Genomic DNA, 15,325 nt, shown 5'->3' on the forward strand with positions numbered 1-15,325 from the left:
CAATCGTGGCAGCGCGCCAGCCGCCGACGGGGCCTGACAAACAGCAGTCGGAGGTCTGGAGAGTTTCGTCGATCGTGATGTCATCGCCTTCCGCACCTACCACATGGCAGAAATTGCTAATAAAGACTTTGGAAAATCTGTATATACCTCACCTTCTTCCCTATCCCTTTATACTAGAAGTAGACGTAAGATTAATGTTAATGAATCTGTATATATTTGGATTAAAGGTAAAGGATGTTGTGAATATGTAAAGTTTGTGGGAGACTGTATTGTATATTTTTATAAATAAACTGATCTGTAGCGTAGCCCAAAAAACTGTAGCGTAGCTGAGTCAGAGGTGGATCTGGTGTTCCTGCAGTCGGTGGTCTGGAGAGTTTCGTCGATCGTGATGTCATCGCCTTCCGCACCTACCACATGGCAGAAATTGCTAATAAAGACTTTGGAAAATCTGTATATACCTCACCTTCTTCCCTATCCCTTTATACTAGAAGTAGACGTAAGATTAATGTTAATGAATCTGTATATATTTGGATTAAAGGTAAAGGATGTTGTGAATATGTAAAGTTTGTGGGAGACTGTAATGTATATTTTTATAAATAAACTGATCTGTAGCATAGCCCAAAAAACTGTAGCGTAGCTGAGAACCTGTAGGCGTACATCTAGGATAATCGACGTTCTCGTCAAACAGTCTACAAAACTATCGAGAACATTGAAATGACGACGTCTGCAGCTGACAAGAAGACTAACAAGCTGAAGAACATTTCAGCCAATGAACTACTTGAAGGACCCTGTATGTTTCGTGGTTGCAGACTGAATTTTAGTATTGACGTGAATGACACATTTACGCATGGAAATGGATGGCTAACTGTAGCTATAGTCAGAGGTGGATCTGGTGTTCCTGCAGTCGGTGGTCTGGAGAGTTTCGTCGATCGTGATGTCATCGCCTTCCGCACCTACCACATGGCAGAAATTGCTAATAAAGACTTTGGAAAATCTGTATATACCTCACCTTCTTCCCTATCCCACGCGCAAGTGTATACCCGTCCTTTTTTCCCCTAAGGTAAGTCTTTCCGCTCCCGGGATTGGAATGACTCCTTACCCTCTCCCTTACAACCCACATCCTTTCGTCTTTCCCTCTCCTTCCCTCTTTCCTGACGAGGCAACCGTTGGTTGCGAAAGCTAGAATTTTGTGTGTATGTTTGTGTGTCTATCGACCTGCCAGCGCTTTCGTTTGGTAAGTCACATCATCTTTGTTTTCACATACATTTTTCCCACGTGGAATGTTTCCCTCTATTGCACATACAAAAGGAACACACACAAAATGTAGAATTTAAACAACAGATCAGTGGCACTGTAAATGTAGCAGAATGCACAACGAAACTGACAAATACAATACATGATACTCGTAATTCTGAAGCAGAATCATTAATACCAGCTTACAATGACAACAGTTCAATGTTACTACATGTTAATGTATTCATTCATTAATCAGTTTTCTGTTATATTAGCAGGTCCTTAGCCTCTCCATTTTCTGCAATCCACTGCTTCCTTCGCAAGGCTGCTGTATATTGTACTGTCCATCATGTCATCCAGTATCTGAAATCTCTTCCTTCCTTGCTTGCTTCCTTTTCCCTTCTACATGACCTTCTAAAACTGTTTTTATCAGTACGTCAATCTTTCTTAATATATGCCCAATCCAATTTTTTCTTTTCATTACACCTAGTAACTGTCTTTTCTCTCCTACTCTTCTCAGTACATCTTCATTTTTTACTCTGTCCATCCAACTTGTTCTTTCCATCCTCTGCCATGTCCACATCTCAAAAGCCTCCAGCCTTTCTCTGTCTTTCTTCCTCAAAGTCCATGTTTCAGTGCCATACAGAAGAACACTCCATGCAAAACATTTTATGAGTCTTTTCCTCAGTTCTCTGTCCAGACTGCTGCAGAAAATTCTCCTTTTCTTATAAAATGCCTTTTTTGCCATTGCTATCCATGCTTTAATTTCTGTACTGCACTTCCAGTTGATGTCTAGCCTACTTCCAAGATACTTCAAATTTTGCACCTGTTTTAATATTTCTCCATTCAGCATAATTTTTATTTCTTTATTTCCTTTTAGTGCTAATACTTCTGTTTTCTTTGTGTTAATTTTCATTCCACATTTTTTTCCGTTAGCTTCAATGGTGTCCACTAAACCCGTAATTCTTTTTCCCCTGGGGCTAGAAGGACCATGTCATCAGCAAACCTCAAACACCCTACTCGTCTTCCTCCAATTACTACTCCTTTGTCATCTAATGAGCATTGGTCTATCATATTTTCCAAGTAGAGGTTGAATAGGGTAGGTGATAGCATCCTTGTCTTATTCCTTTTCCTAGTGCGACCCAGTTTGTACTTTCTCCTCTCACTTTAACTGAGGCTTTTTGATTCAGATATAATGAGTTTACAAGTCTTCTGGTTTTCCAGTCCACTCTCTTTTCCCTCACCATAGGTGCCAGTTGTCCCAAGCCACATTGCCAAATGCCTTTTCTAGATTGATGAATCACATATAGAGGTCTCTTCCTTTTTCAATAAACCTTTCTACCAAGATTTGTAGGAGCCCTATTGCGTCTCTGGTGCCCGTATTCCGTCTAAAGCCAAACTGTCCCTCGCCAAGATTCTCCTCCATTACTTGTTCAAACCTCTTATTAATTATTCTTAACATCACTTTGGCTGCATGTGAAATAAAGCTGACTGTTCTGTGCTCACTGCATTTCTTGGTTCCTTATTTTTTTCGGTAATGGAATCATTACTGTTGTCAAAAACTCCTCAGGCCATTCACCACTGTCATATTTTATTACATAACCTCAATATTTCTCTAATTCCATCTTGGTTCAAGAATTTTAATATTTCTCCCGGTATCATATCTGTACCTACTGCTTTGTCATTTTTCATTGCAGCTATGGCAAACTTAACTACTTCAATTATGATGGATGGTCCTTTCTCATCATCACTTACACTGTTGAGTGATTCCAATTCCAGAGTTTCTGGTTTGTGATCTGTGTTATATTGCTCTTTTAGATATTCTTCCCATCTCTGAAGAATGTCACGATCTTTGTACGCTGCCTTTTCATCTTTACCCAAAGTTTCCATAGTAGCACTTACTGCTCTGTTTTGATCCCATGTCATAGTCTTTACTCTGTTGTATAGTAAGTCTTATCTTCCCTTCCAGTCCAGTTCTTCAACTGCATCCCATTCCTCTTTTAGCCATTTTTCCTAGCCTGCTCTGTTTCTCTTCACAGTTCATTATTTAACCTTTGGTACATCTTTCTTGCATCTTCAGTGTTTTTGTATTTAAATTTTCTTCTCTCTCCATCTTGGAAATAATTTCTTGTGTAACCCATGGTTGTTTTGCCCTTTTCCGTTTTACATATCAGTCCTTAAAAAATAAATATCTAGAACTACAATACTGGTTGGAAAAGATAAATTGTAGTGTGCTTATGGTAAATGAACACTCATTATCATATGGAGAATTATAGTGACCTATACCAGATGGCTATAAACTAGATTTCTGTAGAACAGACATAAAATGTGGAACCTCTGTCTGCATTAATAAAAGGTAACTGTAAAGTCTGTGGCTTAAGCATGTGACTGGGCCACTGGCCCGACTGTAGATGAAGTACAGACTTTCAGCAATATGGCAATAGGAGGGGGGCGGATGGCAGGCCCATCGCCCCAGATGCCTTTTACATCCACCCCGCGATAGATCCCCAGTACTCTTTTCATAGCAGGTCGAGTGGAATTAGGGCTGTCCCGGAGTGTATCGACTGATGAAAAATCCCTGCTCCTATCTGGGACTGAAGTCATGAAGTCCAGAGCTGGAGTCCAGTGTTCTATCTGCTACACCACCAGGTCCACATCTACATTAAAAAAACACTTAAAGTAAATTATGAAATTGTAAATGTACGTAATCTCTGTACAGAATCTTATTTTGAAGTTGCAACTGTACTGTTTCCAAAACTAGAAATTGTAGTTGTCTCTGTGTATCATACTCCCAATCACAATGAAGACTTGTTTTTAGTAAGTATTGCTTCTCAAAAATAAAAATTGTAGAGTGAGAATGATAACACACTGTTACATTAATATCAATATTAGGGTTAAAAGGGTAGCTATAAGCTATTTACTTAACACATTAAGGTACTTAAATTTTACTGCACAAATGACAAGCCCACCAGGCTGACTGCATGTCTGGCGAGAGTTATTTTCACTTAAGCAGAATGCAATCTAGTTGAATTAAAATAGGTATTTTAACTATGAAAGCTGTGGCTTAACAATTCCCCTAGATAATAAAGCACATACCTGTCAGTGGAGAGATCCATTAATGAACAGAAGTTAAGAAAATTAAGATCTAGATTAAGATTAACCGAGTGGAATGAAATAATTGCACATGGTATGGACACTAATGTGTTAACCACAAGATTTTTAGGTATGCTAACTGAAGTCTATAAAGAGAAATGCCCTTAGCATTGTAAGAATTACTGGAAGTGAAACCCACATTCTAAACCAAGGAGTTAAAGAAATTGGTACCCATCACAACTATATAATATAAGAATCTCAATGCTCCTGTATTATGGTAAATCACATTACGCAGATAAATACACAATCATGAAAAAGCATTACATATCAACAATCAAGGCAGTAAAAATGCAAGGCCAATGATAGACACATTCTTAAATCTTTAAAGAAATGTAAATCAGCTTGTGAAGTCACAAAAACAGAAATAAATAGTCAAAAGGAAGACTGCAATATTCTAATTCCTTGGGAGTGATAAAATATATACTTCGCCAATATTATCCCAGAAACTAACACTGTAGGTGATGTGAGCAAGGCAGAAGCACTTCTGGCACCATTGCACAATAAAACAACTTACAGTTTTCAATAGAGTCATTTAATATGTGAAAAGGTCAGTGAAGCTACAGGCAAACTCGGTAATTCCTGACCTGAATGATTACGATAGCCAGTGTGCGCGCTCTCTCACTTTCTTTCGGTCAAGAGACTACACAACTAGGTCATCAGACCCTTGATCCAGGGGCAGCTCATTCGGAATTAGTTGACACCCAAGAAGTATGTTTTCTGATGATGAAAGTATGAAGGAGCAGAAAGAATGAGGCACTGATGGCAATATGATGGCAGAGCTTAGAAAGAATTTATGGAGAAGTGAATGGATCAGGCCAGTATGAAGGTCAGAGCAGACAAGGGCTCTCTCACAGCTCACTCAATGGCGAAAAAGTCCCACCCTGCATCTGACCCCTGCCAGCCCAATGAAGGGGGAAGATAGTTGCAGAGCAAAGAATGTCTTTAGTCAGCGGATTCAGAACAGTAAAAGTGGGAAGGCTAAAAATGAAATAGACATCAGTTGGACTGTCAATAAAAAGAAGAAGAGAGAAATAAGAGAGAGACAGTAGGCGAGTGTCCCAGAGGCTCTGCATGCGACAGGAAATGCCCCCACCCACAGCTGTCCCATCCCTGCTGCAGTGTAGGTAAGGCATTAAAGAGCTCCAACTATAACAGAGTACTCTTACATAAAAACACAGGATGCAGCAGGAAAGGAGATAAAATATATCCTAAAGCAATTAAAAAAGCGTAAGAGAAGGATGAAAGAGTGAGCTGGTCAAGGAGGTATCGTTGGAGGACCCTCAGATTCATCATGGGGCACGAGACACCCCAGCCCCAATCCCAACTACCCTGCCCCAGCCGAAGGTAGCTTAAAGCTTTGTATCTGAAAGTAAAAACCAATTTCGTGGAGAACCAGTTCAACCATCCATATCATCCACCAATGTTTATGGCAAAGAATTCAAGATGCCATGCTTAGGATGGAGGACCAGAAAGAGCAGAGAGTTCCACTATGATATGAGTTACTGTTTTTATGGCTCCACACTACAATGTGGAGGTAGCTCATTATGTAAAATAAAACTATGGGTTAGACTGGTTCGACCAATGTGGAGGCAACATCGGGCAGTGGATTCCTTCTGGAAGGAAAGGAAAGAAGAGCTCCATGCAGAAGCAATCTCTTCTATGGCACAGAGTATATTAGAGGGGGGCAGCAGACAACCACATGTCATTCCATGTACAAGTCAGCAAATCTGGACCTCAGATCTGTAAAGCAAATGGGACACAAGTATTCACTCTATTCCCAAATGGTCAGCCACTTCATTCCCTGGGCTGTCCACTTGACATGGGACACAGAAAGACAACTGAGCAGCCAGTATAACGAAGTTCAGCATGAAGATTATGAATAGCAGAGACCATAGGGCGACAATAGTGACACTGGTCACCCGCCTGAAGACTGTTAATTAAGTCACTACACATTAAGATGCAATCAAGGGAGGTCCATTTAATAAAGTGGAGGGCTCTGTTAACAGCTATCAGCTCTGCTGTATGAACACTGCATGTTCCTGGCAACAAATTGTGTTACTGGCAGATAGGGTATGTAAAAGAATATCCTGTTTTACAGCTGTCAGTGTAAAAGATTGTACACCCTGACACTCCTCAAGAACAGAATGTAACAGAGGCTGAAAGCTCATGGGCAAGAGAGATTTTAAGACCTTGAAATAGATAGGTCCTAATTCATGGCTTGGGCAGCAAACAAGGGGAAATGCGAGAGAAAACACGATGAGCACATTCCAGGGAGGAGAGGCGGAGATCCTAGCAGATAGCTCTGAGGTGCATTCCAATTGGTAATCCCACCTGAGGGTAGGAATTAGGAAGTGAATGCCCCTGGTATGCAAAAAGAATGGGATACGTTGGGTGAGGAAGGAATTGTCTAATGGCAACTGCATATGTGAGCGACAGTTGGTACCATCAGAACTGAAGAGGGGAGATATCCACTTAGACAAGAAGACTGTGTACCGCACTAGTCCCCAAAGGCACCAGTGGCTTAAAACTACACAATGATGGGCTGGGTCAAACAATTACAAAGCTGATGGTGCTGCCAATGCATAAACCTGGCATGCATAGTCCAGTTGGGATGAGGTCAGGGCCTGGTAAATATGGAGAAGGGTAGCATGACCTGCACACCAAGAGTTGTGGGCACTGCACCTGAGAGACAGTTGGAAACTTGCATAAAAGGAAATGTTCTTTTCTAGTAACACTTCTAAAACTCCCTATTCACAATATTTTCCTGCAACCTGTTAGAAATGTAAACAGTTGTGACCTCATGCTCATCGAAATGAGGCCCATGAGAAAGACGCATTGAAAGCAGTTTGTTGTTACATAGTATATCATAATCTTTAACACATATTGCTGTTCGCAGATGCTCGTGTTGCACTGTTTTTTTGATTACATAAATGGCACATTTTTTTTTGCAACTAAAGTTTTATTTTGGTGTTTTTTTCTCATTTATGTTTTATTGCTGCAGTATTATTCTGGAGAAGCTGGTTAAAGTAAAATTCTTTGTTGGAGTATCAGTGGTTACCAGTCAAAATTATAAAAATTTAACTGAAAACTGAAACAATGAGAAATTCCTGGAATCCTAAGAACTTCCAATGTTTTTCCTGGATTTCTCCCAGATGAAAAAATTCCCAGGTTTTTTCTGGTTGTTCCAGGGCGTATACACCCTGATTTATATGGGGAAAAAGGCTATCAGAGGCACTGTGGGGCTAGCACCATAGAAATCGTGTAGCCACTACTTCAAGGAAATTAATTATTATGACACTCCCTAGCACATACGTTTATAGTTGCCTAGTATATGCTAAAATCTGGATAACTCTCACCTTAGGATGTCAATAGAGCACCATTACACAAGAAATGGACACACAGTTGACAAACAAAATGTCAGACTAGCAAATGTTCACAACAGTTTTAAATATACCTCATCACATCTTTTAACAAACTGCCTAACAATAGCCACTTAGTGCCTTTTAACAAATTCAAAAACGTAACAACAAAATCAGTAAAAGGCAAAGCATTTTATACAGTGAAGGAATTTGATAAACGTATAATAGATGACTTGAAATTTTGATTCTGGAGCACCTACATAAAAATATAAATTGTAGTACAAAGTGTACCAAAAAGAATCATGATTTCGAAAACTAACTATTATGTTATCTGAGGTATGTGTGTGTGAACAAAATACTGCTGGAAAGAGCAGACACTCAAGTTTTACATCTCACAGTCAGAAAAAAAAAAAAAAAATATCCCATTCGTCAAAAACCAAAGTTCATTGTATATATTGTATATATTTATTAGTTACAGAAAAAAAGAAGGGCCAAATCAGATGATTCTTTTTGATACACCATGTATTTTTCTGATGTTACTAATGTGATGTGTTGATTCATTGTGGCATACTGTCTTGGCAAAGAAAAGCTTATATAACAATGCATATTACTAATTTAACAACTTAGGTTAATCCCTTTATTAGGCAAGAAGCCATGTAAGAATACTGTAACGTTTTAACTATACAGGCATATAAACGTTATATGACGACACCAATTGAATGTAACCACGTATACTAACTTTTAGGTCCATTAGTTAACAACATGTATGTTCCATGGATCATAACTGCCATATCTCTCTACAATGTGAACGAGTCAGCTTTACAGTTCCAGTATACTTTCTAAGCCTAAAACAGTATTTTTCTTTCATGCATACATCTTTAAAAAAAAAAAAAATGAGTAGATAGTCAAAGGTTTTTACGGCTTAATACCACAAACTTTTTCCTTGCCACACTAAGGTGGACAGAGGGATAGTGTCTATCATTGCTACTTCTAGTACTGCATTTATTAATGTTGCTGTTGTTTTCAAACAGTGACCGATTTTTAATAGCACATTTCATAAGGAAGTAACTGTACGGAAAGGCTTGTCAGCATGCCCACCAGTTTGAAGAGCTGTCTTCAGAATGTTTTAGAGTGGAAACCACATATTTGTTACACACTTTTGTGCTATGAACTCTTCTTTCTCAATTATAAGTTACCCCAGAAAATGACGACATATGACATTAGCAAATGAATGTAGGAAAATTAAGTCAACATTTTGATATGTTCATCTGTAACATCCGATATTACCCATAATACAAAAACTGCAGAGCAGGGACATTTAAGAACATTGATCTGAACTACATGTATTGCGTTTTACCTTAGTTAAGTGACTGTCCATTTGCAGAAAACCAGTTAACTGTCAAGAAAACATACCACATTTTCAAGTTCTGAATTTACTCGATTAGTCTCCATTCTCAAGATTAGCTATTGTTGTGTATACTCCACAGATTTCTTAATTCAACACTCTGCATTCTTTCAGCCTGACAGGATGAAATCCAGTATTTCAAGATCTCAGAAATTACATATTTAAGCTTCTCTAGAAGAACAGTGTGAATTACGTCAATGAAGATGCTAGTTGGCAATTTTTGTCATTTAACTTTGGTATAATCTGATTTGAAAGCTGAAAAATATGATGTTCTGAGGAGAAATCCTTTGTAAAACCAGATTAAGATCGACTAACAACAAGAACATTGCAAATGCCATCATCCATCCAATTTCCAAGAAACTTTACTCAGTGGAAAAGGAGTCAAAATAAGCACATACATCTTTGCTGATGTGTAGATCTTCAACTGTTCCTGAAGAAATGATGGTCAAAGTTTTCAAGATTATTTTGAGACACTTTTAAGTGCCTTTTAAAACATGATACTGTCAGATGAAATGGTGGCTCTGGGATTACCGTTGCAGCTTCTTAATTTTGTGCCCTGTGTCCGAAACACAGTTATTACTTTTATTTTTGTTTTTCATTTATATATCCGTGTCCACAGAAGGTTACTACATGAATGTTTCTTAGCAAATGAAGGGATGTAATGGCATTATATTAATTGCAAAATTACAACTGGATTTCACAATGAATGTCATACATTTATTATATAATACATGTGCATATGGTATGTAGAGGAGTTACAATCTGTTTAAATTCTCATATTCTGATACTTCAGTCTCACATCAATTCTTATATTTTATTCATAAGTTTATTTTTCAGGAAGATTTGGTGCATTCCCTTAGATGACACCAGTTGTATGAATATTCTAAACACACAAGCATCAGACAACGGCCAGTTTCTCACAGTGACACTTCTTCATATGAATCTCGCTCAGGAAAGAAATTTCATCAACGTTGCTGAAGATTTTGTGCATTGGGAATAATTTCGGGCCAAACACGCATAACAAATCACTTTTCCGAAAACAGGTGCTTGCATCTGATTATGTATCACGATACACTAAAGGAGTTTCACAAAAAACAATTTAAAATAATTTTCTTATTTAATTCATTCATCTGACATACAATTAGTAGACGAATGAGGACCTTGTTACACCAGTATACACCGGAAAACATTTGTGTAGTAATCTTCTACAGACATGGAAATATAAATGAAAAACAAAAATGAAAGTAATATAGTAAACAGGTAATTAAAAAGCTGTGGCACTAACCACTATGCCACCATTTCATCTGAAGATATCATGTGATAAAAGGCACATAAATTACCTCGAAAACTTTAACCATAGTTTTTCAGAAATAGCCCAAATATGTACTGATAACCCAGGACACACTTTAGCTTATTTTGATCCCTTTTTCACTGAGCAAAGTTTCTGGGAAATCAGGTTATGACACTTACCATGTTCTCCTCTTAAGTATCTTGATCTGGGACATGTGAGTTGTGGTTCTTATCTCTGAGAAGAAGGTAAGTAATGAGACCTGTCAGCTATTATTAATATTTGTCCTACCGTTCACTGTGACAATGATGAAACAATAGTGTGATAAATACTTGGCAAAAAGAGGTGTATCGCCTACAGCTTACTTTGTTTCATCTGTCCCTCTAAAGTAGGAGTGGACAATTTCATGAAATGCAACAGCAAGTGGTATGGTGTCAGCCATTCCAATAGTAAGGGGTGATGGTCCTCGTGATGATCCTACTGGAACGCCAGCTGTGCGGAACTCCAAGCTCCCAACACTATCCGCACGGGCAATTGGAGCTGGACTCATTCTGCCACGCGTAGATGGACCCTACAAGTTGAAAGAAGAGCACAAAATATTTTCACACAGTGGAAACTATGAATCAGGTGGGTGGGGGGGGGGAGATAGTACAGTCAAATAAATAGCAAAGTAAAAAGATGTGAAACTATATATATGAAACTGAATTATCATACAAGTTAATGAGGAATTAATCACAAATTATATACAATTATTGTATATTTATGTCAAATTTTATTACATTACCACAACATCAAGGCTTAGTATGTTGGCAACACTTGAGTCATTATTTAAGCTGTGGAAGACTATAAAATGGAATTTTGTCTTTTCTAAATGAACATACTCATGCTTGCAACACATGACTAACTGAAATCAGGAAAATTAAACTGGCTGATTGAACAGGCTTTTGGACTACTAGGCTCTCAGATGACACACCGATTGAGAGACTGATTTTTTTAAATGCAGTATATCTAAGATAGTGTTTTGTACTATATTTAATACCTCTCCTCGTCTTGATGGTGGCCTTGGAATTGCAATGGTGCCCTGTGTGGGTGTTGGTGTCTGCCGCGACTGCTTTGGTGGTAAGGCTGGCTGTTGCATTTCCCCAACTTCAGAGAAAAGATCTCCCAGATCTGTACAAACCAAATATTTGAACTACAGTTAAGGTGTCTAACATTTGTGACTGGAATGTTTTTTAAGTCACCTGTTGTATAATGAAAATTTACATACAGCAGTTTTGGCAGACCGTCCATTTCTCCAAATCCGTGGCTCCCACAGGGAAATGGCATACCCTATCCAGATAGTGTACAACGAGGATGAGGAGGAGGAGGAAGAGAGTAATGTTTAATGTCCCGTTGACAACGAGGTCACTACAGAGGGAGCACAAGCTTGAATTAGGGAAGGATGGAGAAGGGAAGCAGCCGTGCCCTTTTAGAGACCATTTCAGCATTTGCCTGAAATTATTTAGGGAAATCATGGACAACCTAAATTAGGGTACATTACCACAAAGCTTTGCAAGCAAAGTTTTGATATTCCCTAGGATCATAGGAACATTTCTTGTGTAACTGCTGAATTTACAGGAATTTACTATTATCTCTTACAAGGAAACATATAATTTTTCCCCTAAGCTTGATTTTTCTTTTAATTGTCGATGCTATTTTCTTGATGAAATGTTAAAAACCATTTATATTCGTATTAAGAATACCTTCAGGTGATGCAAGATATATGATTAAGCATATCCTGAAAATTTCAGCTTTTTATGTTGAACAGAAACTGAGGAAATGTACTTTTTGTACAAAAAAAAAGAACACTTATGGAAAATGTAGTCCAAAGTTGAGACATCAAAACATGTCTACTGCATTTCTTGGATCATCAGTGTCTGGTTTATCTTCCAATTGCAATTTCCTCTTGGTACCTTTTGTAGTTAGTCTTGCACCCCCACTAGGTTTTTAGCATGTTTTCTGCATTTCTTAGTATCCAAATTTCTCATCAGCTGAATGGTGTGACAGCCTACCCCTAAACCTAGAAATTGCAGCACTTCACATTTACTCAAGTTGCCTTGACTAAAATTAGCAATGACATCATAAACCCAAAAGTGTGAAGTGTATATGCCCACAAACACAGTTTTGTGTGAGTGAGTCTAAATGCCCTTGTTCACAGAATTATTTGTATACTGTATCCTGCCACGCAAAAACTTTGGAAGTGGATCAGTGTTTCTCATAACTTTGAATAATAGCTTTACTGCCTCTGCAACTGCAATAGACAGACTATTTCTCTGATTATATTTCTCATCAGTTACTAAACCCTTACTGTACCAACTTTCCACATCTGCTGGGCACAGTCCATGTTGAGGTTCGTCATTGGAGAGTGTATGAAAATTCACTGTCCATACAGTTTCCTTCATTGCTTCTACACAATGAGTATTTTGCCTAATTGTTAAATCACAATAATCTTGGAGAGTCTTTGCAGCTGGCAGTGTCAGTCTATTCTTGCTAGCGATTGGTTCCCCATCACTTAGGTAAGTGTCCTCTCCGTGGGACACAGCCTTGTAGAAACACGGTCCATGTGGGTGGAGAGGCTTGCATGCTAACAAGAAGCTTAGCGCTATGCTGGCAGCAGCACAGCTACTGGCAGAGTCACCCATGCTGGACAAGCCTCAATGGATGTACCAGACACAAAGAGTATCCCACAATGCCCCATCTCTCCCCCATCCTCTCCCACAGTCGTTCCCCCAGATACCCAACCTGATGTGTGATGCGATCTGTGTCAAGCGGCGCATAGCACATAGCAAGATGGAGGAGGAGGAGGAGGAGATTAGTGTTTAACGTCCCGTTGACAACGAGGTCATTAGAGACGGAGCGCAAGCTCGGGTGAGGGAAGGACGGGGAAGGAAATCGGCCGTGCCCTTTCAAAGGGACCATCCCGGCATTTGCCTGAAAGGATTTAGGGAAATCATGGAAAACCTAAATCAGGATGGCCGGAGACGGGATTGAACCATCGTCCTCCCGAATGAGAGTCCAGTGTGCTAACCACTGCGCCACCTCGCTCGGTTTATAGCAAGATGTGTTATCAATGTTGCCTCAGGTATACAGTGCGACCTCCCTTAGTAATTAGCCTTGCACTGCATGGCGTTCTGTGGTGTTCACTAAATACATCCCTAATTCTCATGGGATCAAAATAAACAACATGGAAAATAAAACAAAAACTGGGGGGCTTGATGAGACCTCAAACACTCAAGCACTGGGGTTGGAACTGACAGAAGCTGTTTCTACAATTGGGTTGGTTTGCAGACCAGTACAAGAAGCTGGACAAGGTCAAGATCAAATCCTTGTCTGGGATTTAGAGGAGGAAACTCCTCAAAGAACAAAAAGGAAGGTACAGAATGGCTTCTTAAAAATAAATGGATGGAACTAAAAGGTTTTGAACTGAGAACCTAAAAAAAAAAACCATGACTGTCTCAGAGTAAAGGTAATAACCAGACCCCTACTGCCAATTGGACAGGGAATAAGAGACCAAGGGAGAAGTCTAATACTCCCACTTCTCAGAATAAATGGACCCAGAAAAAGCTGAGGCAAGAAATAGGAAACAGATCAATAGTACTGAAGTCTTGGTTTTCAGGATGATGTTAATCCAACATGGATATCCACTGTTCAGATGGCTCTATTTAAGAAGACTGGGGAGGGTGCAAGTCCACGCCCAATTTCAGGAGGGTCTGTCTGGACAAGGGTGCTCTTATCTTTGTCTGTGAGGGTATAAAAACAGTCTGTTGGCTTAAGGAGATGGTGCCCAAGATATCTCTGTGGGAATATGTGAAGTTGCTGGTCAATACATTGGCTGAGCTCTTCAAGATCGCATACATATTAATATGGGTACCGAAACTTCTTAAGGATACTCCTCATGGGACTCTGAGAATTTATGGGCACGGAAACAGAAGGTCTCAAAAGAGAACTGGAGGGTAATCAACTGAAATGTTGTACTGGACGGCCAAACCCTTCTTGAGGAAACCAGTGAAAAATCCCTTGCGGCAATGTGAGGATAGTTTCTGAAATTGTTCTCGAGGTTCTCGCAAGTTGTCACTGGGTACAAGACACAGGAAGTGATCATGGTGTCAAGTTAGAGACTGCAAGTGTAGCAGATAAACATGTAACACTTTAAAACAGCAATTGCCATTTTTAAACGGCTTCTAGGAGGGCAAGATGCGGACGTGGCCCTGATGCAAGAACACTATCTATAAAAGGGGGTGTTTAATGCCTCTAAGGAACTGGAGGTAAATTGATTTATGCAGAAACATAAAGAACTCTGGAACAGGCATGTATGTTAAGAATGGAATTTAATTCATGCCAGTGGTGGACTTCTGTTCCTAGGACTTAGTGACCATCAGGATGAAACAACGTGAGAAAGGAAGCACAATGAAAATTGTATTGCCCTCAGCTTACCTTCTTATGAGCACAGTACTAGTCTTTCCCAGGAAGAGAGGAGACTGGTAGACAGCTGCTCAAAGCAGAATGAACAATTGCTGGTTGGTTATGATACCAATGCCCATGACCTGGTGGAGGGAAACAGCAACACCAACAGCAGAGGTAAGTATTTTCTTGAATTTTTTACTATAAGGTAACCTGGAGATCCTGAACTGGGACAGGGAACCTACGTCCAGGAATATAAGAAGGGAAGAAGTAATTGGTGTAACTTTTGGTCCATTTTAATGGACAGCTATGTTGAACAACGGCATGTAGCACTGGAGCCATCCTTATCTGACAACATGTATATTCAGTTTGTGGTTGTTATGGGTGTCAGACCATGGCCTATATGCATGTTAGGAAAACAGACTGTGACTCTTCCACCAAAGTTCT

The 15,325-nt window shown here is 39.4% G+C and overlaps 1 protein-coding gene across 4 annotated transcripts in view; it reads right to left on the bottom strand.

Annotated features, from left to right (window-relative positions):
• The window catches only part of LOC126248314 (F-BAR domain only protein 2-like), a 330,016-nt gene that overhangs the window by 109,686 nt on the left and 205,005 nt on the right, over nt 1-15,325 (bottom strand). For all 4 annotated transcript variants that reach the window (XM_049949189.1, XM_049949191.1, XM_049949190.1 and 1 more), the window contains exons 13-14: nt 11,478-11,608; nt 10,804-11,009 (exon numbers count right to left, since the gene is read on the bottom strand). In XM_049949189.1, the coding sequence (XP_049805146.1) occupies nt 10,804-11,009; nt 11,478-11,608 (337 nt within the window). The remainder of the gene's footprint in view (nt 1-10,803; nt 11,010-11,477; nt 11,609-15,325) is intronic.

This window comes from Schistocerca nitens, chromosome 3 (genome assembly GCF_023898315.1).
Source record: "Schistocerca nitens isolate TAMUIC-IGC-003100 chromosome 3, iqSchNite1.1, whole genome shotgun sequence".
Classification (NCBI taxonomy): domain Eukaryota; kingdom Metazoa; phylum Arthropoda; class Insecta; order Orthoptera; family Acrididae; genus Schistocerca; species Schistocerca nitens.